Source organism: Topomyia yanbarensis, chromosome 2 (genome assembly GCF_030247195.1).
Source record: "Topomyia yanbarensis strain Yona2022 chromosome 2, ASM3024719v1, whole genome shotgun sequence".
Lineage (NCBI taxonomy): Eukaryota > Metazoa > Arthropoda > Insecta > Diptera > Culicidae > Topomyia > Topomyia yanbarensis.
In genome coordinates this window covers 435,322,132-435,345,431 of record NC_080671.1, presented here as the reverse complement: position 1 = coordinate 435,345,431, position 23,300 = coordinate 435,322,132, and the positions used below count along the sequence as shown (strand labels likewise).

The 23,300-nt window shown below is 39.8% G+C and overlaps 1 protein-coding gene across 4 annotated transcripts in view; it reads right to left on the bottom strand.

Moving 5' to 3' along the window:
* Nucleotides 1–599: 599 nt before the first annotated feature.
* LOC131685520 (band 7 protein AGAP004871-like) overlaps nucleotides 600–23,300 on the bottom strand; it is a 136,281-nt gene continuing 113,580 nt past the window's right edge. For all 4 annotated transcript variants that reach the window (XM_058969309.1, XM_058969311.1, XM_058969310.1 and 1 more), the window contains 3 exons: nucleotides 12,791–12,941; nucleotides 1,259–1,624; nucleotides 600–1,199 (listed from right to left, as the gene is read on the bottom strand). In XM_058969309.1, coding sequence (XP_058825292.1) covers nucleotides 878–1,199; nucleotides 1,259–1,624; nucleotides 12,791–12,941 — 839 coding nt within the window. In that variant the 3' untranslated portion in view covers nucleotides 600–877. The remainder of the gene's footprint in view (nucleotides 1,200–1,258; nucleotides 1,625–12,790; nucleotides 12,942–23,300) is intronic.

Sequence of the window (23,300 nt, the reverse complement as noted above, 5' to 3'; positions counted from 1 at the left end):
AAATTCAAAATGTAATCAACAGGACCACCACCTGTCACATTTAATGCATGACGTCACTGTGCAGTGACCAGTTTTCTGTAAAAGTAGAGTGGGACGTAACGTAGAGTGAAGCAGAGATGCCAGATTTGCAGACTTAATTTAAGCTGCAGATTTTTTCGATGACGCAGATATTTGCAGATTTTTTAGTTTGGTTGCAGATATTTACAGATTGTTTAATATAAAGGCTTTTGGTTACACTAGCTTTTCTGACATTTTTTGTTCTTCCCAGACTTTTAAAATTATTATTGCAGACATTTGAAAAAAGTACCTGGCATCTCTGGAGTGAGGTGAGATTAGTCGTCTTGTTGGAGGCGTACTGCTTGTATGGCGGCTTGAAGTATTCGACGGGTTCGCCAAATGGTGCTTCCCATCGCGACGAACACGATCTTATAAGCGTAGACGATGTAGATGTGGCAATGTCGACTGATGCAAAGTTGCTTCACTGTACTTACATTTAAAGTCAGCTGCATTGAAAAAGGCTATGAACTCAACCCATGACCCTACTAACACTCTTTAGTTAGCAGCGAAGGGATTTCTCTACACTCAAACAATTCTCATCATTTCTGATAATGTGTAAAACTTTTTATTTACAAAAAACATCTACTGCAAAAAAGACTGCGTGACTAACCTTGGCAATTATATGGCTTATCTTCTCAGCAAACACACTGCGTTTAGCATTGAATACTACGTTGATTATTCTGATCATAATAGCGTAATTTCTCTGTAAATTGGTGTACTCTTTTACCTCTTCCGTGGGTAAGGAAAACTAGCCTCTCCCCTTAATTCGACTCGTCTAGATGGAATCGAACCGAAATATACTACATTCCAATGGATAATGCTATTCTACCGGGGTTGGGATTGACGGCGTCGCTGCTCTCTGCATGCAGCTGGACGACATGTTCATCAGCGGTCCGATTAGTTCGATTGGCAACGGGAAAATTATGGTGGAGTTTTTCTCGCCGGCAATGCTGCTTAGGGTTTGCAGGTAACGCAACTGCAGAGCCGCCGGACTCTCACACATGATGTCGGAGGCTTCCTTCAGTGCACGGGATGACTTCATCTCACCCTCGGCGGCAATCACCTTGGCACGGGCTTCACGAGCGGCCTCCGCCTCAGCTGCCATCGATCGCTGTAGTGATTCCGGCAGCGAAACGTCCTTACTGCAATGGTTAACTATTAGACACGGGAGTTCTTACAAACTGATTTCCAAACTACTCACATTTCCACCCGTTCCACTTGAACACCCCACGGATCGGTTGCTTCATCCAGGGTCACCTGCATCGAATGGGAAATGGTCTCTCGTTCCGATAGTAGCTCCGACAGGTTTCTCGTACCCAGCACGTTTCGCAGTGTAGTGGCAGCTAGCAGTCGGGTTGAGTGACTGTAGTTCGCTACCTGGACAACGGCGTTTAAAGGATCACGGATGCGGTAGTACACGACGGCATCTACAGACACGGTGACGGAATCGCGAGTTAGGACCTCCTGTGGCGGCACATCGAACGAAACGGTTCGGAGATCCACCTTGCAATAGTTGTCGATGCAGGGAAGCACGAAGAACACACCGGGCCCGCGTGCACCGCCGGATCTGTGGAAATGAATGAAGAATATTTTTTTGTTATACAGTTCCTTCAATATAATTGTTTTGTCAGTCCTCAGACTACAAATTCAGTTTCTGACAATTCAGTTTTTAATCTTTTTTAAATGGAAATGAGAACAAGCCTAACTGGAGAAGAAATGCAATTGGAAAAGTGATTGGAATGGACGTGAGCAAGGAAATTGGAATGGGAATGGAAAAGTATATGGCAGTGGCGTTGTAGCAGAAGCCCTTCGCCCTGCTCGGAATATTTCATTGAAATTTGAAAAATTGAATGTGTTGGACTAAAATGTGTCCGATTAATTTGGAATTCGCTAAGTTTCTTTTGCTAAAGTTATATTCTGAGATAATTTTATAAGTTTCTTGTAGCGAAAATAGGTGACAGATCTCTACACCTCGAAACGGTTGGCTCGTTGTGGAGGCTAAGTCCACCACCAGGGCCTACATCAAGTAGATCGCGACGAAACGGAGAGCTAAATGCTCTTGAAAACGAGCATCACCGCCGGGAAATCTGGATAAATTTGGAAGCTAAATGGCTCAAGGAAGCAGGTATTGGTTTCGGGAGAAATTCCGCCGCGAGTGCACTCTCAATCAGAGTAAAGTGAATTCACCGCCGGGAACAATCTGAGTAGATCATGACAAATCTGGGAGCTAAATGACTCCCAAAATGGGCCGACGAAAACCAGAGCTAAATGCGTTGCAGTAATTTACCGCTTGAAAGTGGGCGCTGGGCGAGTGGAGTTCGGGACTAAATAGCTTAAAAACACAGAGAATGGGTGAGAGCGGAATAGGAGAAGGTCTCGCCCGTCGTCTACCCTCTGTTTGATCAGTTTTCTCCGTAGAAGTTGCCGCCATCGCAATTGTCATCATCAAGACACCTCAAGCTACTTCGGCGGTATTTTTCTCCGATTCTCTCTTAGTCATCAAAGTACTGTAATCAGGGGAGTCCAAACACTCCTACGTTCAAGCCATAGAGCAATCCTGCGGCCCGTCAACCACCATATGCTGGGTTCCCGGGGACAGTGGAATCCGCGGTAACAAGGAGGCTGATCGTTTGACCGCACTCGGCCGCCATTCAAGGCAAAAGCCTCGGAGCACTTTACCGCGCACTGGAGGAACCTTCGAGGCTACCCTCAGAAAGTAAAAAGAGATCTCGAGAAGTAGATAGACTGCGAGGAAACCAGAGGGAACAAAGATCACTCTCGCACCTACGGGTAGGACACACGAAGATGACCCATACCCACACCATCACCCACGTACGACTTGCTCCACAAGACTCACGGTAGATCGCCTACACCTAAACTGCCGGCAGAGCTGCGACGACTCCATTACCAGCTCTCCTCGATTCGGGACACACTAGCGAACTACTCAGGTCAGAGACACTACTCGCGATGTGCAGAGAAGCAGACGCGAACCGCCGGGGCAATGCTTACAGTGTAATTTTGGTCAACATGAAGGGTCCAACAACGCCAGCTGATAGCTTTGAAGACTATCGTGGAGGGACTCTTCCTGAAGCACGACCCAACCACATGGCCGCCCACACCGTACGTCGATGCAGACGGTGGAAATGTTGGTGACAATCGGGTATTCTACGACGAGCTCCTTACAGTGGTGAAAGTGTTGAAAGCGAAGAAAGCTCACGGTCTGGACGGTAACCCCTTCGTGGCACTGAAGACCACGATCCTGACGTTTCCAGACATGTTTCGGACAGTGCTACAGAAATGCTCGGACGAAGGATACATCCCGGATTGATGGAAGATCCAGAAGCTGGTGTTGTATCAACCTAGATGCATGCTGGATGCTCTTGTTAAACTTCTGGAAAGGGTCAGGTAGAGGTCATGGCACACCACAGGGCTCCATACTCGGTTCAACTTTGTGTAAGATGAAGTACAACGAAGTCTTAATACCCGCCGTGACCCTAGGTGAAGCTGAAAATGCTGATTGCAGACACGATGGGCATCGTTGAAACCTGAAAGTTGCAACTAGCTCACCGCAAAACGAAGAAGCGAGACACAGCAAGAGATGTCTTCTGGCGGATGTCTCATACTGAATACTGTGGTATATCGTTTCGGCTTGAGCTACTCCGCTAGACTCAAAGTGGAACAGGACGAAACTGACGAGCTCGTTTCGCGTAATGGTTGATGCTGTTGTGAGCGCGTACAGAACGATATCGTCGGAGGCAGTATGCGTCATTGCCAGGATTGTACCCATCTGCATCTTTTTGTCTGAGGATGTAGAATGCTACCAGCGGAGGAATACACCAAATCCAAGAAGACTTGTCTGGGCGAAATTGCAGGCTAAGTGGTAGCAAGAGTAGGATAATGCGTAGAAAGAAGAGAGGTGGATCCACCAACACATCCCACATGTGTCGACGTGGGTACATATTTAGGACGCCTGGGCTGAATTTCCATCTGATGCAGCTTTTGTCCGGACATGGCATGAAGTATCTGAATTGGTTTTGACATGCTTCGTTACCTCTTTACCCGGAGTGTGTGGATGAACAAGAGACACTGGAACGCGTGAACTTTGGGTGCACTAGGTTCGAAGAAGTTCGAAAGGGCATGTCCGATGTGGTAGTCGACAATCTAGTCGAAGAGATATGCCCCGGCGAACAAATCGGGGACTCTGTCAACGGATTAGTGACGCGGATTTTCTTCGAGCTACAGAGGAATTGGCGAAGGGATCAACGAAGTTGCACCGCCGTCTAGAAAATTGCCATGAAACAACAAATCGGACTTGGGAGAACTTCCAGTGCCTGGCAACTCTTCGTATGTGTAGTCTAATTCCATCGCCGGAGACTAAATGAATGGTGTGAGATGAAGTTCTGGTTTTGGATCGCCGGTGTGCCATCGTACCGGACGTGACACTCCACCTTTTTTACAATGAAGAATGCAATTTACGCACTGACCCAGTACACGTAGATGCCAAGCTACCACACGGAGTGTACTGGAGTGTCGGGCTCCACCATGACAAGGTAATACTGACTAAACTCCATTGGGCTCCGCCGTTATTCTCCCCAGGGACTACCTCTCGGTATTACTTCTGGGGGGATGGCTGTGCTTGATGTACTTACTCACTCTCGCTCACGCGTTCATACATCCTGCATGAGGCTTACTTGGGTGCTCGCTCTGTCACACCCTGATTCACTCTCTAACACTCCATATGAGCCTTACTTTTGTGCTCACCCCTAACATACCGTGTTAGGCTGACTTGGATGCTCACCTCTCACTCCTCTGCAACGCCACCAGGGGTTAATGGCGAAGTCGCAACATACTACGCTACGACCCTCACATCTTGGCATGAGGCAGTCCATATATACGCCTATTCACTCACTCTTCTGCCTTGCTTTGCGCTTCGGGGTGACTGGGTTTACTCCTTACGTGGTTGCCAGTCGCTGCGCCAAACCTGCCTCAGCATGAACTTTTTCGCGCTCGGCCTTTTCCGCTCCAACTAACCATTCATTAGTTAGTCGTGCCCGTCGTCTGTTGCTCAGTGCGCCAGATTCTCTGTAGCCTGCAGGCAAGCTGGGTGGTTTCAGTCGAGACTGCGTTTCACTTCTCCACCGCTTGACACATCCGCTGAATAAGGGTATCAGGGGTTGTGTCCCAGTCACAGACGTCAAGCATTACTCTCCTTTCGACGTCGAAACGAGGACATACGAACAGTATGTGCTCGGCAGTCGGTCGTCAGTCGGTGGGTCCACCTACCTTTCGAGGAGTTATCCCACTCACGCTGCCATCTGGCGACCAGGGTGGCGCGCTCGCGGGCTCTTCTATTGCCACGCAGCTCAAAGCACTCCTCATCTTTCCGGATGACCAGCCCGACTGGAATCATGCTCGTTATCGCGCAGGACGCATCGTGTGATACCGTGCGGTAAGCAGACATCACTCTGAGGCACATCACGCGGTAGGTGCTCTCCAGTTTCTGCAGGTAACTGGTTACCTTCAGTGCTCTTGACCATGATGGGCCGCCGTACCTGAGGATAGATACGGCAACGCCTGCCAGTAGCCTACGTCTACTGGCGCACACCTTTGAGCATCCTCGATAATGCCGCAACAGCAGTCGAAGCTCTCTTGCACGTATAGTCGACATGGCTGCCGGAGTATGATGACTCCGAGAGACTTCAGACTCCGCTGTGAAGTAATTGCGACTTCTTCCACATGGATAACTTCATGTTGTGCCGACTTCCAGTTGTTGTCGATAACCACCTCCGTCTTATGCGGAGCGAGCTCCAGGCCTCTCGCGCTCATCCATTCCGCCACAGTGTTGATCGCGTGTTCTGCGATTAGTTCTACCTCGGGGATTGACTACCCATAGATCTCCAAGGTTACGTCGTCGGCAAAGCCGACGATCTTGACCCCAGGAGGGAACTTTAGTCTCAGAACCCCGTCATACATGAGGTTCCATAATACCGGGCCTAGGATCGAGCCCTGCGGGACTCCGGCGGTAATAGGAACTCTTTTCTGACCGGCATCGGTCTCGTATAGCAGTACGCGGTTCTGGAAGTAACTTTCCAGGATCCGGTACAGACTCACCGGTAGGCTAAGCCGGTGTAACGAGAGCGCGATGGCATCCCAGCTTGCGCTGTTGAATGCGTTCTTCACGTCAAGTGTCACTAACGCACAGTATCGAATGCCTCGCCTTTTCCGTTGGATCGCTATCTCGGCAGTCTTTATCACTCAGTTGATAGTGTTCACCATGGACTTACCCTTTTGAAAATCAAACTGGTTGCTTGACAGGCCGTCCGTGTCTTCTGAGTACGGGGTTAGCCTGTTGAGGATGATCCTCTCCGGCAATTTGCCAGTCGTGTTGATCAGACAGATTGGTCTGTACGCCGATGGGTCGCCTGGCGGCTTCCCGGGCTTCGGCAACAACACCAATTTCTGCCTTTGCCATCTATCGGGGATACGGCACTCGTCAAGGCATCTCTGCATAGCTAGCCGAATATGTTCGGGTTCGCTATGATCGCTGCCTTGGAGCCCTGGGGCTTTGTTCATTGCTAGGGAATTATCCACTGCGAGTACTTCTTCATTCGTCACCGGACCCACCATTTCGGCCGCGCCCACATTTGCGGTGCGGGTGGCCAGGGGCTTGTGGTTCGAGACGGGAAGAGTACTTCGATAATACTTGCCAACCGGTCCGGAGACCTTCTGGGGGTGGAGAGCCTCCTTTGGTCTTAGCCATCACGATTCTGTAGGCGTCACCCCACGGATTCGCGTTGGTACTCTCGCACAGGTTGTCGAAACACGCTCTCTTGCTGCTTTTAATAGCCTTGTTAAGGGCTAGTTTCGCAGCTCGAAACACTTCACGGCGTTTCTCTCATGCATCCTCGGTGCGGGTGACACTCCACCTGGAATTACTGGACCGACATCGGTATCCTACCGATTTGCCCGTTGAAGAGGAGATAGCCAAAATAACAGCAAGGACCAGAGCCAAGGACCAAGAGGGACTGCATACGTACAAAGTGTAGAAGGTTTCAATTCGTGACGAACGTCAAAATACGGTGCAAAATCACGGGCCCGGAAACTGTACACCTAGATGCTAGTCCACCTAGTCTCATTGTCTCATTATGGATCCGGCAGCTTCCGGGGCTACGTATCTACACCGCCAATAAATATATGTTTTGGCAAGCGATCTGCTAATGTGGCAAACGGAGTGCGTCGTTAGTGACCACCGGGACTGTAAATGGGGCGATCCACCTCAAGGAGTGTTTACAGAAGCGTTTGCTTCCTCTGTTGAAGCACCATGAAGTCCCTACGATTTTCTGGCCGGATCTAACTTCGTGCTACTATTCAAATGATGTCCTGGAGTGCATAGTGGTTGCAATAGTAACAAAACGTGTGTTTAATTAATTGTGCTCTAGGAGTTGATTTTAGTGGTTATGTGTGTTAGGAATACTTTTTTGGAATGTAAGTCCTCTTGTTTTGATGTATACTGAATTGTAACTAATTCACCTAAAAGTGAGATAGAAAATTTATTTTTACTAAATTTCGAGAAAGAGTCATTCATGATGTCAATGACAAAGTTGAAGATAATTCTACTACGAGGAAACTTGCTAAACATGCGAACTCTCCAAAATGTAATGGTGTTGAGATAAAGCGCGTTGTCGGTAGAAGGCACCCAAAAAAAGATTTTTTCATTGTAACATTCATTTTCTGTGATTTTTTCAATTCTTTAAATGTTCTAAGAAGTTGCTGGAATTGAGAACCTGCAAATATTTGTCGAAAACGTCAACATTTTCTATTCGCAAACTTAAGAGTTATAGAATAAACTAGGTTGAAAATACCGCCATTTTGAACGTTAATTACTAGGAGATGTGGAAATATGTGGAAGACATTTCGATTTTATGAGAAAGACAGTGAAAAGTACTACAAAAAAAAAATACTAGTTGCAACGGGCTGGCCTGTATGTTAAAATTACTATCCAGCAATGCATGTTTTGTATTTCGTAACAAAATAAATAGGACTTTTTCAACAAAACTTTTTTTAATGATTTTTTTTCTATTCGTCATTGTTCTAAAAAATCATTGAAAGTATCAAACTCAAACTTACGAATTATTCATAAATTAACATAATATTGAATGTTAATACTAAACGTCGTGCACAAATTTTGGCAGTATTTGCAGGAGTAAGAACCATAACTAAAAGTATTAGATGACGTTTTCGCGAAACGATTGCGTAATCAGAGTTGCCATTTAGTACCCGACTTGCCAGAAAAGCTTTGGAAAAATATTTAAACTCAGAAGAATTGGATTGATTTAATAATTGATTTTCTAAGAAAATCTAAACACGTCCTCGTTCGACACTATCTTCCTTGATAATGAATTTAGCCACTTAGATTAAAATTTGTGACAGTAATCTCAGCAAAACGATAGGGATCAACGCAGTTCAATGGAAGGTGTGTTCGTAATATTTCAATTTTATAAAAAAAATCATTTGTTTTTTTGCGTACGAAGAAGTGATAAAAAATATTCGACTTCGTAGGTATCTTTAACGTCAGTTGAATCGGAAAAAATCAAAACCATCATATGGTTTTATGACTCAATTGGAAGAGCAATGGGAATAGCAATGTCATTAGAAATGGGGATGAGAATGGGGATTGGAATGGGAATGGTAGTAGAAATGACATAGGGAATGGGTAAAAGAATGGAAATTAGCGTGGGAATGGAAAAAGAATACGAATTGGAATGGGAATAGGAAAGAGAGAAGGAATGCTAATATAAATAGGAATGAGAATGGAAAGAACGATGGAAATTGGAATGGAAATGGGAGAATTATTAATAATGGGAATGAGGAAGGTGTTTGAAATTGAAATGAAAATGGGAAGAAAAATTGGGATTGAAACAGGAATGATAATGAGAATGGGAATAGAAGTGATAGAGAGAATGGAAATGGGAATAAAAAAATTAAATGGAAATGACAATGGGAATGCGAATGAAAATTGGAATAGAAATGATATTGGGATTTTAGAATATAAACAGATCTAATCGGAGCATTGAGAATTGGGAAAGTCAATGGAAATTGCAATGTGAGTGGAACTAGGATTGGGAATACTGCCCATAAAAGCATAAGAGTCCCATATGGATTTTTGTCGAAAATGAGTTATCTGTTGGATTGTATTCTGCATCACCACTGAATCACAATGCACAAATCGTCGCTGTTGTGCTATCTTATGACAAACGCCATTTTGGGGCGAACTGAGTTAGATATGCCATGTTACTAAATTTTAAAATCTCCATAAAGTTGCGTTTTCAGAATTTTGAAATTCTGCTGGGTTACTGAGATATAGCGAAACACGATTATGACAAGCGCCAATTTCTCGAGTGATCGAGTTGTGCTATCTTATGACAAAGAAAAAAGAGACAACATTCTTAGTTTGTTGGCTTGCTATAAGCCGAAAAGCTTATAGCAAGCCAACAGATGTCTGTGATGACATAGGTAATTCCTATGCAGATCAACCATAAGCATTAGCTAGGTTCTTGCCTCGGGAGCAAAACTTTTCTCACCATAGTTTTTTTCTGGGAATGGTTGGCTTATATATTCATGATTATTGAACAAATTTCCTTTTGAGATTTCCACTTGTTTTGGAAAGTATACCGAAATGTAGTGATGGATTATGCAAGAAGAATATTTGTTTCGTCTAGTCACCTGTCAACAATAACATTGTTTGATAGACATTGTCTCTAAATTGTCAATGAAACCAACTTTTGTTTATTGTTTGTCCTGAATAAAGGAGGAAAATTGGGAAAACTTTGTGTTCCAGTACTATCATTTTGCAACCTGATATTGCTGCTATCGCATGGAAAAGTATAATATTGGACATAGTGATCTATAAAGCATAATTTTACGAATCAGTTATAATTCATTTTTATATGAAATCTTCTGTGCACATTTGTGACACGTCATACATATTTTATCATGAATACACACTTATGACACGTATGCGAGCGACTTTGATTTACATTTTAAGCAAAAACTGTAAGTGTAGTCAACCGATCTTCACACAAATCGAGAGATTACTTCAGAAAAGATAGAAGTATCGAATGTCTTCTCCGAAAAGCTTCTAGCATTTATAAATTTTAAGATATTCAATCTCAAGCTTTAAAAATCGTTTTTCTCGAAAAGTGCTAAATGGTGCTTGTCATAAGATAGCACAACAGCGACGAAATAAGATCACCCGGTTTGTTTATAATATATCGAAAAAATACCAAAACATGGTTGTCCCATCCATAAAGCTCAATGAAAATGTAAATCTTGAACAGATTATTCTTCGGCTTACTGTTTTTCAATGTGGGATTTCTTATGTTTTTATGGGCAGAATAGGATATGGAAAATCTGAATTGGGATGGGAATTTGAATAGAAATGGGAATGGGATTACGAGTTGGAACGATAATTTGAATGGTGATTCGAACAGGAAAGTAAATAGAATTGTGGATGGGATCCATGTAAATAGAATTTGAATTGAAAACGAAAGGATTGGGAATGGGAGCGAATTGAAGTAATGGGAATAGAAAAGTAAAAGCGAATGAGTGCAGGAATAAGAATAGGAATGGGAAATGGGACAGGTAACGGGAATAATAATAGGAACTGGGAAGGGCATGGGAATGGGAATAGAAATGATAATTGGCATGGGAATTCGCATTCTTTAATGGAAGTTGTAATGGGAACGGTAATCGGATATGGGAAACAGAATAGAATTGAGATAGGGAATAAGAATGGCAACAAGGATGGGAATGACGAGAATGGGATGCGAAGAGGAATAAGAATGGATATAGAAATGACAATGGGAAATAGAACGAGAATGGGAAGAATGTGAATGAGAATGAGAATGAGAATGAAAATTGGAAAGGAACTGGCAATGGGATTTGGGAATGGAAACGGGTCTGATTGGAGCAATGAAATGAAATGAATGAAATGGAACGGAATGAAAATGAGATCGTAAATGGAAGTAGGAATGGGAATAGGATATGGAAATTCGGTATAGGGATGGAAACGGAAATGTTAAGAGAAATATGATTGGGAATTGATAGAATAATTCGACTGATAATTGGAACGGAAAGATAAATAGAAATGGGGATGAGAACTGGAAAAATAATAAGAATCAGAATTGAAAATGGAATCGGTGAATGGCAATGGGAATGAAAACGGGCCTAACTGAAGTAATGGGAATGCGAGTGTGTGTGGGAATTGGAAGGAGATGAGACTGATTTTCTTAGAATTGTTATGAAATTGATTTTGGAATGGAAACACCCCATTAAAATAATAGGTATAGGAACGTGAATGGGAACCATAATGAAAATGAGAATAGGAATGATATAGAGAAAAGAACGGCAATTGGAGAGGGGATGAAAATGGAAATTGGACTGAGAATAGGTACGGGAATAGAAGTGGAAATAATAATGGGAATGCAAATCGAAATAGAAACGATAATTTGCATGGGAATGGCTATGGAATGTGAATAAGAATGGGAATTGGAACTGAAATGGAAATGGGATTGAGGATGGGAATTGAAATGGGCATCATTGGAGTAATAATGTGAATCCGAATAGATATGGAAGCTGGCATATGCGAGGGAATATGAATGGTACTGTTAGTAGAAATTGTTATGCGAATGAGGATGAGAATGAGAATGGGAAATGGAATGGGACATGGAATGCGAAAGGGAATGGGAACAATAATAAAATGGAAATAGGAACAGGAATGTTAATAGAAATGTATGTGAGAAATGAAATAAGAAATAAAATGGGGTGAGTTGGAATAGAAATATAATTAGAAATAAGGTGTGAGAGAATGGGAGTTGGAATAGGATTGGGAATGGCATTTGGAATGGGAATGGAAGTGTAAATGGGAATAGCGCTTAGAATGGGAACGGAAATTGAAATGTGAACCGATAGAGCCCGGAGAATTTCGTGAAATGGTCCATGTATTTAAGCTTTTTTTTGAACATGCGTATTTTCGAGATAGCATTTTTTTGTTAACGTGCTTTAAGCCATAAAGGCGATTTTCAGGATGTTGTTTTAAAACAACATTGCGCATTTAAGGGTTAAAGTAATACTATGGGAGTAGGAATGAAAATATGAATTATAATGGAAACCCGAGCAAATAGTCATGGGTTCAAACACCACACAGCTCCTTGAAAAGACCTTAAACATGGTCCGTGCCAAAATTCCCAACCATCAAGACACCATAAAATGGTCTCAATAACCCATAAATACACCAACATATGGTGTTTTATGTGGGATCTACCGGACCATGGTAATGGTGTTTTCATGGGTTGAACCCATTTCAAACACCCATGTCAAGCCCCATGAGCATGGGGGTATTATGGACTTTTCGTTTGCTCGAGAACGGCTGTCGAAATGGGATTGGAAATAGAAACGAGTTTGGGAATGCGAATGGGTATGTAAATAAGAATGGGAAGGGTGATAGGACGTGGGTATAAGTCGTGGAAATGAGAATGGGAATTTTCAAATCGGGCCTAACGCTGTGTCAGTGACGGATCATTTTGTTTAACCATCAAAACAAAACGTTAACCTAACTTTCTGAAGTTTAGTTCAAATGCCTGAAGAGTCTATTAGCTCAAATGCCTCAAACCAATTTTCACCTCCTTAGTGGGAGAAATAATGGCAGTGTTGGTAACAAATCAAATAAAATTACCGCAAACGTCCCAGCCGAAAGATAACCGCTCGTTCATACTCCTGCACGACCTTGAAGCAGAGAAAGATCGAGATGGGCAATGTCAGGAACATCAGAATGGTCGAACAGACCGTCGCCATTACCTCCACGCATCCTATCGATTCCGCTTCAGCTGTAAAAAAACGAACATAAAAAATTCATTATTCATTTGACTGTATTAATTTATGTCGCTCGTATAATAAATAAACAGGTAGGATTTATTCAATTATCGATTGTTGGTCAAGTGTGACGAGGACCCGTGAAACAATTAGCCAAATTAATTCAAAGCACAGCTTAAACGATTCGGCCATATCTTACATCATAATTTACGAGTGTTTCTTTTTTGCATTCCTATCTTCCTAATTATATTATCCACCGCCAATTCGTTGTGTCCCCGTACCAGTGGAATAATTTACGCTAAATTTACTAACATCATAAATCTGCTGAACAGAAATAAATTACTCATAGGAACAACGTGGTGAAAAGTAGGCAATAAACCGAAAAAAGAGTTAAAATGCCGTTTAACTTTGTTTTCGAATTGGACAGAAGAAAAATAAAACATGAATCGCTACTTAACTTTCAAGAAATTGCCGCCAGATGTTTTCAGTACCACCTTCATACGTACGAGAAGGAACGACGGATCGGCGCTGCGATGCTGTAGACGATTCCAACAGTCTTCTGCCTTCGGTTTATTTTTGTTCTAATTTGAAATTTAGGAACCTAATTTTCATATTCACGGTTTTCGAATCACTTTTAAATCAACAATTTCGACAATCAGCTCACAGCTTTTACTGCTTTCCCACGAAAATTCTTCAAACGATTCACCAAATTACCACGAGCTATAATTTTTCCATTCTAACGCTCGCATGCGATGTTTTTCCTTGGCACGTTCGGTACACACTTCACGCGCAAATTGTGTTTATTCCGGAGCTCCTTCGCACTCTCTTTCGCGGAGCGCTCTGGGCCAGAGATACTGCGGTCAGTCGAGTCGAGAAGGCAAAACGACTAACGAAATATTTACTCCAAACCAGAGATGCCAGGTACTGTTTTCAAATGTCTGCAGTAATAATTTTAAAAGTCTGGGAAGAACAAAAAATGTGAGGAAAGCTAGTGTAACCAAAAGCCTTTATATTCAAAAATCTGCAAATATCTGCAACCAAACTAAAAAATCTGCAAATATCTGCAACCAAACGGAAAAATCTGCAAATATCTGCGCCATCGAAAAAATCTGCAGCTTAAATTAAAAGTCTGCGAATTTGCAGACTTGTCTGCAAATCTGGCATCTCTGCTCCAAACACAAACTTTTGACGTTCGGTTTCCTGGCCGCGTTGTGTACCCCCCTCCCGCCAGCCCATCCCAATAAAACCATGCACTACATGCCAGAAAGTTCTCATTTTCGCTTACACTACTGGCGGTTTATAAGTTATGCCTTTCACCCAATTAGACATAGCCTACTTGAGTAGCTGGTTGCATACGGGGGGTCGAATTTTTGTTTAGTTGAGCACATGTTTCGCGCCGGCTTTTCCAATTTCACATGAGCTTGATTGCGTAGACCACCAAGGGTGGGTGGTTAAATTCTATTATTTTTTTACAATATAGCTACATCTAGAAATTTAATTTCAATTCTTCATAAATGTTTCTGTTGCTTAATATGATTATAGAGGTTTTAACCTTTTGGTATCGCCTTTTTATTTGGGTCACAAATTTCTAACGCTATATACAGCGGGTTGGTATTCGAACCCACATGAGCTGAGCATAAGGTTATCAAATTAGCAATTACGCTATGTCTACCTCCATGTTTCTGTTAACAATATAGATAGCTACAGCGCGTGAGACAAGTGTACCGCATACTAGGAAAATCTTAAAATAATAGTTTTACGACCCAAATCAAAATGAAATATTCTTTTAGATTGAATTAAACATATATTTGGTTTATTGCTATGCTTCTTATTTTTAAATTATTTAAATTACAAAAAATGCATAGGAAATAATTATACCGTGAAAATCTGAATCAACCATTATCATTCATCAGATTTTAATTGGAGACCTAATACTTTGTTTGTCCTCCTAGAGCTCTAACAACATTTGCTAAAGGTCGTGACATAAAAAATCATGCCAAAGGTCGTGACATGAATTTTTCCATATCCTGGGACGCCGAGAGGGGGGACGGGACCAGGGTGTTTCCCCTGGGCCCGGATTTTTAACAGAAACTAAAAATTTTACAAATACTTTTTCGACAAAAAATTATTTGAGAATGCAATTAAAAATTCAATATCTTTTGTATGAGGTAACTAGAACAGCGAAAATTCTAAACTACTGCATATTTGATATCAACTATGTTTATACCAACCTAATTCTCGCATCGAAACAAGATCAGATTCGAGCGGGCATAGCGGAATTTGTACACTGAATACCATGTAAGCAGTTCACCTGAGTTCGAATCCGATGAAATCGATTTTTTTGTTTTATTGGATTTCCAATCTTCGAAAGCGCTGGATTAGTATGGAAAGTAATTTTTGGAAGAAAAAACCCTGTTTAGGGTTGCCACACCGGTTTTAGGAGGCAAATTCCGTGTCTTCGTTCAGGTAAATCCGAATTCCCCGGAAGAATCCATTGGATTATTTTGCAATTTTGCGTTGCCCTTTTCTTTACCAGGAATCGTCCAGCACCCAGTTCTTATAAACATTATCGTCGGGCTTTAGGCCCTAATTGTTAAAAAGGGCCCCTCTTGGCGTTGACAAATATTATTTTAAAAGTGCCATTTGGGTTTACTTTACCCCATTGAACCTTCGCTTCAATGGATCAATGTTCCTCACAAAGGTTCTCGAAAGAAACTGAAGTGTGATTTCACAACAAAGCAGAGCAAAGCTTGCTCGGGTTGTCCTTCACAGCGAGAGTGGCTGGTGCTTTTAGAAGCGAAGTACTACACCCAACTAAATCAACAAAACTGTTCACAAATACTAAAAAATAAAACTAAATGTGAACGGCACAGTTCTGTACCAAAACATTACACTCTACGGTGAATGTGAATAAAATAAGATATTTTTCCTCCTAGTGCTACGAGCTACATAAGAAATAAAACAGTGCATAAATATTTATTTGTTTTTAAGCGTTTTATACAATAAAGAGCAACGAAAGCGCTCCAAAATTCTATCCAGTGATCACTTTAATTCGAAATTCTAATTGATTTCAACGCATACCCATGTGTCTCTTGAAGTCTATATTTTTTTTTTAAACCAGCATAGCGTAAAATCCAACCACAACCGTTATTTGAAATTTGATCAATGTTTCTTATTTTTTTATTCCCACATGGATTTTTTTGTTTTGTTAAAATTTCATTGATCTATTTTTTCAAGTTGTCAATTGTATTTGAATTTATACAATTTTAAGTTTCTGCCTTTTTTATCTATTTCCATACTTTTATTTTATCCACCTTTTTGCGTTCTTTACTTTTTCTTTTTTTCTATTGCTATCACTATCACTTACTTTAATTTATAGTTTTTTCTCCGTTATTTCATTTCATTCGCAATTTTTCTAGAAAATTCTACTTTCTTTAGTTTATTTTTCTTTTTGTTTCATATTTTAATACCCTGCTTTTTTATTTGTTTCTTTTGTCATTCCATCTAATTTTTAAAATTTATCCATTTACTACATTTTTTCTTATCATAGCCTTTTTCTATTTCCTTTTTTTCCTACTTTTTTCTACCTTTTTTTCTAGTTTTTAGCTTTCCGTTTTTCGTAGTTTTATTTTTTCCCATTGTTCCCATTCAAGTTTACATTGATTTTTTTTATTTTCCTAAAAAACATTTGATTTATGATTTATTGACACTAAGCGCAATTTTCCTTCATTTTACATTTAGTTCGTTGCTTGAATTTATTTCAAATTTCATTTCTAGTGTTTTTTTTTTCTATTCTTTAGATAACTTTATCCATTTTATTAATTTTCTTCGTGTTAATTTCTGCATTTTTTGTGTTTCTATATTGCTCCGTTTTTGTTCAATACTTTCAATTTTCTTTACTTTTTCGTCTTTTCATCATTCCAATTTTCCAGTTTTTCAAAATTTTCCGGTTCGTCCTTTTTTTTAATTTCTCTATGGTTATTTTATTCTTGTCTTTTATTTATACTCTTCTAATTGTAGGCATTCTTTACGTTTTATTTACTTTTTCTATTGCTTTAAATATGTCTTGTTTTTAATGTTAAATAAATTTTATTATTCTTGATTCGTTGAGTTTTCAGCTTTATGCATATTTTATATCAATGTTTGTATTCTTTTTAGCAGTTTTTTTTCTCATTTTCATTGATTCTTAAAATTTTTCCTGCTTTCCTATCGATTTTTCATTATTTTCACCATTTGTCCAATAATGTTCGACTTCATTAATCTTCGCAATATGTTTTACTAGTTTCCTGTATTCTTTTATCAATTTTTTATAGCTTTTGTTTGGGTTTTTCTCGATTATAAATTTTTTGACAATTGACATTATTTTGTTTATTTGGTTGATTTTGTTGTTTTTATCTCTTTTGTACATTATTTTAATATTTAGTTTTCCTATTATTATTTTTATCTTTTGCCGTTGATTGCAGTTTAGATATTTTTAATTTTTGTAATTACAACATTTTTAATCTTTCCATTTCCTTACTTTTACAAATACTATTGGGGATGATCCATAAATGACGTAGCATTTTTTGAGTGATTTTTAACACCCCCCTCCCCCATCGTAGCATTTCATCACAAAATTCTATATAATTACGTAGCTTGACGGTAACCCTCACCCCCCTCGTTGTCCCCGTAAATTTTTTTAAAAAAATCAAAAACGATGTTAGTTAGATGAAACGGGTAAGATTGTCGTGAAATCAGGTCAACCCCTATTCCCCTTTAACAAGCTACGTAGCATGACATGACCCCGTAACCCCCTGTCGTCACACATCATCACAAAATACAAAACTCCCCCCTCCCCCATATAATGCTACGTCATTTATGGATGGTCCCTTGAAAAAATGATGCTTTTCAAAGTCACCAAAACTGTCGAAGAGGTATTAAAAAACGCCCAAAGTATAAAAAGCTCTTCGTTTTTTCCTTCATTGGCACTACAAACAACTAGAGCAAAAAACTCGTAGATAAATGTAAAATTTCAGTGTACTATACTTAATATCAATGAACTCCAATGGATTTCAAACATTAACTTTTTTGTACTGAGGCAATACACAATGATGGGGGCCCGTACGTTGGACCCCCCCCCCTGGGCCTGTATTTTCTCTCTGCGGCCCTGGCTGTATCGAATTGTTTCCCATTTGCGAATACACGCTAAGACAAAATACCTCAAATGTTCTCTTTAGAGCTTAGATCAGAGCTGATAGCAGGCCATTCCAAGACATCGATGGTTCGTTATGCGAGAAAGGATTTTGTTCGTTTTTAGGAATGTATTGCGGAAATATTCTGCGTTTTGTTGGGATTTTATCGGATATTCTGAACGTTTACTGAAATGTCCAGGAAATGTGTACCCCATTAGGCATAAGTACGTTGGGCATACGGACTTTTGGCATACGTAAATTAGGCATAATGGACGTTAGGCATTAATTATCATATTGAAGTATCATTTAACGGAACTTATTTTTTGCGGTGAATGTTTGAACTTTTTTTGATGTAGTAGAATTACTCTGGAAGCTGATCAAACTCCATCAACATTTTATTCTGCTGTGCATACTTGAAGAAATGTTTGTTCATATAAAAGAAGCAGACCGAATGTTTGGCATGCGGAAACTCAACTTGCGTTAATTACTTGACGTACAACCAATATATTGCATATAACTAAAATAGCTTCAAAACTTACAATTTACTTTATGCTCGTCATGTCCGACAGCATGAAGTAATAAGTTACTTCACGCTCGTCCGGACATGCCGCAGACTTAGATGATTCGCATTTATAACACAGACTAACAGACATAACACTCAAAAACAAAGCTTCGCCCGCATTAACGGTCATTTTAAATATATTTCTAGTTGGGACTGTGGCCACATTTGAAATTATGGCGCCACTGACATATGAACAAGCATACCGGGGATAGACCACTAGTGAAAAATTGTTCCCAAACCTGAGGGGTAACCCACCAGTAAATGAGTGTTTGGGACTGTGAATAAAAGGTGGAGCTAGTGTTCTGGGAAAATTGTCGGATCGATGTTTTTTGAGGGAATTTCCTCATAGTGTTATGTCTGTTAGTCTGTGTTTATAATGCCAAAAGATCGCGACTCCTGCGGTAGCAGACAAAGAGTTAAGTCGCCAGTAAACTCTAAGCTTGCTCATATGACCCTTTTCTGCGCTTTTCAAAACTTTCTTCCTTCCACTCCTTGCTCTCCCTTGAGTACTATGACTCTTAATATTGAAAAGGATACTTCACTATATAGTCCCTTGCTGATTGAATGTCGTTAAAGACATAAAAAAGGAAAAATTGACTCTCTCTTAGTCGTTAATAAAAAAGGGAAAAAATTATAATAAGATCATGTCATCAAAACGTAGACATAGACTTTTTCTCTTTATGCGTATGTTGGATATTGACTTATTTTTATGCAAATCACTTCATTTGATAGCTCATTTTATAAATAACATGAAAATAAAATATATTCACCATTTTCCTTAACAAATTAAAAAAATTATTTTAGGGCTTCGAAAAATTAACAAATTAAATGGGGTCGAGTCTCATATACTATTCACATCAGATCGTCGAGTTCTGTAAATATCTTTGTGGGCGTGTGTGAACAACAATCTCGCATCGGATAGTCGGGGATCGCTGAACCGATTTTTACAAAGTAAAACGTTCCCATAGGCTGCTATTGAATTTTATTCTGATTCGAAATCTGGTTCCGGATTTAAAAGGCGGTTGTACAGCGAATTCCAATATAAACCGGTATCATTTTGTTATCTTAGCGACGTAAAAAATTGTTAAAATATTTTCAAAATTGGCTCACTGACGCCCAATTAAATCGTCACTGACAGCTTTGGCCATCAACAACGTAACCCCTTTCTCTGGGACGGCTGACTCGATTCTCATAATCTTAAAGGAGTACTGTTCTTGAATTTCGGTTTGGATCAAAGTTCTGGTTCCAGAGTTATAAGTTGAAGAGTGAGGTCACACAGGAAATATCCTGAATCTTTTTGCCTTTGCCGTATGGAAAGGTTCTGAAATTACTCTGAAAATTGCTAACCCGGGATTGGGCCGAAGGGTCGAGAGTCATACATCATCCGACTCAGTTCGTCGTGATCAGAAAATGTCTGTGTGTATGTGTCATTTTTCTTTGATATGACTTGACCTATTGGAATATTGGAATGACTTGACCTATTGGAATGCTCAAATAAAAGCGCATACATCACCATACGCTGCTATTAATTTTCATTTGAAGCAGATTTCTTGCTCCGGAGTTATTGTCCGTGCATTAACAAAGGAGACGCGACGATTATTTTTCGTCGCAGCAAGATTCGTAGCGCTATTTGGCGCACGACTCGTCGCAATGTGTATCGTATCAGATGAATGACACTTTAATAAAAGGTGGTGTAATTTTGTGTAACAACCTTACTGTAAATAAATCATACGAAAACCTGAAACTTTAGAAGCACAGTTTTCAGTCAGTTTTTTGACAAATTCAGTTAAGTTAATAATTAGCACACGTTAAACTTGGGTAATACATATTTTTCGACGTTTTTGAGTATTTATTATCAAATGCGCCAATTCAATTCGTCACATCAAAATGATTGAATGGCTCGTTTCCAATGAAACGTACAATACAAGTTGAAGAACGAGGACACACAATCTCCTGTAAATTTGTATCGGCTATGATGTGCAGTTGTAATCAACTGGTGCAAAACTAGTTGGATTACAGGTCACTAACCAAAGTCGCTTTGACCACATTGGCAACCTACGACTGCTCTTGTTTCTATAGAAGCAAGAACTGAAAAATTTTCAATAGGGGTTGTAAGGGAAATTTTAGATATGGAAGTTGTAGGTTAAGGAGTTACATACCTTTTAATTTTTCGAAAAATCCAAATTTTTTATTACTTTACCTGAAAGCACAACTTCTTTAGAATATTTTCTCAAATTTTTATAGAGATTCGAGAAATAGAACGAAAGTTACAGCGCTTCCAAGCACGCTTCATCTACCAACAGCAGTGGTAACTTGAAATTTTAAATTCGATTATCTCGAAATGTCGTTCTTCCAAAAATGGTTTTTCCGTGATAACTATTGCTGAAAAACCACTCAACCGATTTTCTTCAATTTTTTTTAAATTGATCGTACTTAATTTTTCTCGTACCTAAATGATTTCTGTTTTAGGAGTAAACTTTTGTTTTGTAGATGAGAATTTTTAATACATTTTTTAGAGCTTAAAACATGGATTTTTTTAGGAAAAACATTCCCGAATGCAGGAAAAAATACTCATATACTAATGATTTTTTCGAGTTTTTGAATATTCGTTGATTTATTGGTCTTCAATCGTGATCACCACAAACCTGCTTATTAAAATAGTGTTTCGGGGGAAAAGCCATAACTCCGCCAATTACCAATATATTATAAACTTATGCTTGGTTATTTCACTGAAAAATGTACTAACAAAATACTATAAGTTTGATATAATGAAATCATTGCTTTATACCTTTACGTAAATTAAAATTTTCTTGGCATTTTTCGCACAAAAAGGTATGTAACCCCTTAAATGAAAATCTCTGAAAATCGACAACATAACGCCGGCGACGGGACAATTTTTTTTGCTAAGATAGGATTTCTGAATTTTAACGAGGCCATAGTTAGGAATGTGCGGGGAAGGGTTACTCGTCCGCGTTTTGTAAGTTTTTCCCTCACATCTCCCCATCAAACCCCCTCATCACATCTTCTGTTTCACTGACACCCCTCTCCCGCAAATTTTACAGGTTCGTTGATAATATAGCTTTGCAAGGCAACGCGTATCCGCCGGTTGATGCAAATCGCGCTGATACATCTTTGACTGGAAAAATTGATTTCTTTATTTGTTTAGTGTTTATTTAACCAACTAGAGAAATATTCCTAAGGATATTTAATGTGTGGAAAATACGCATGGTCCTTTCTGAGTGGAATGTTATTTGTTAAATCACGTAAGAGAATTGAGAATAGATAATTCGCGAAAAGGATCGAAAATAATTCACCAATCTGTGGCAGTCATATCAGCTCAAAGAACAAATGTTTTATTTTCATATTCATTTGTATGTGACAGGCAGAGAGCAAGAGTGGGTTAAAATTTCACTGCGAGCCTAAACGGTATATATTTTATTAAGAGTAAACACGATTTAAGTGCCAGTAAGAGCAGTAAAGGGATAAAAACCGCAAAATGGATTTTAAAAATGTACCACTTTTTCCCTGAGATAGGAAATATTCCATTTTTATCATAAAAATAGTTTCAGAAATTACTTATCACAAATCGGTGTAATCCATCATCAATATGGGTGTCATTTGAAAGGCGGTCGTCAGTACACATCGGAAATGTATGATTTTAAAATCCAAAATGGCGACTTCATTTACTAGAAGATAGAGAGAACTATTGTCTACATGGGTGTCATTTGAAAGGGTGTGGTCAGTAGATATCGGAAATTCTTGATTAAAGCAATCCAAGATGGCGACTATCGGTAACCACAAAACTGAGAAAACCATCATCAATATGGGAGTCATGATTAATTCCCTTTTTGAAATCCGTGGTGGCGACTTCCGGTTACCAGAAAATAGAGAGCACCATCATCAATATGGGTGTCATGTGGTTAGCAGACAGCAGAAATTAGTGATTGACGCCGTTTGGGAATCCAAGATGGCGACTTCCGAGTATCAGAAAATATATAGAGAACCATCATCAGTTTGGGTGTCATTTGAAATTGATCGATTAACGCCATTTTGTGATTCCAGATGGGATTTCTAGTTACCGGTTACCAGTGAAAATCATCAACATGGATGCCATTTGAAATGGGATGGTCAGTAAATATCTGAATTTAATGATTAACGCCATTTGGAAATCCAAGATTGCGACTTCCGGATACTAGAAAATATGGAGAAGCATCATCAATACGGCTGTCATTTGAATGGGGTTGGTCAGTAGATATCTGAAAGTGAGGATTAAGGCCATTTTTAAATCCAAAACGGCGACATCCGGTTACCAAAAAATAGTGAAAACCATCGTCAATATGTGTCATTTGAAAGACCGGCACCAAAATTGCCTTTTTTTGGAACACCGTTTTATCGAAAGGTCCATACGTTGAATACTAAATGTGAGCTTGGGCGTTTGCTTCTGGTTTACTCACAAGAATTTTCAAGTTTGTATGATGAAATATATAAACAATCGGCGATGGAAACAAAAAAATCAGTAAAAAGTCCGAGAATCATCTTTGGCATCCCAAGCAATATAGTTTTGGGTGCAAGAATCAACATTGCCGAATACTGTAAGTTAATCCGATATTGTAGTAAAAAGATATTCTCATATAAATTTA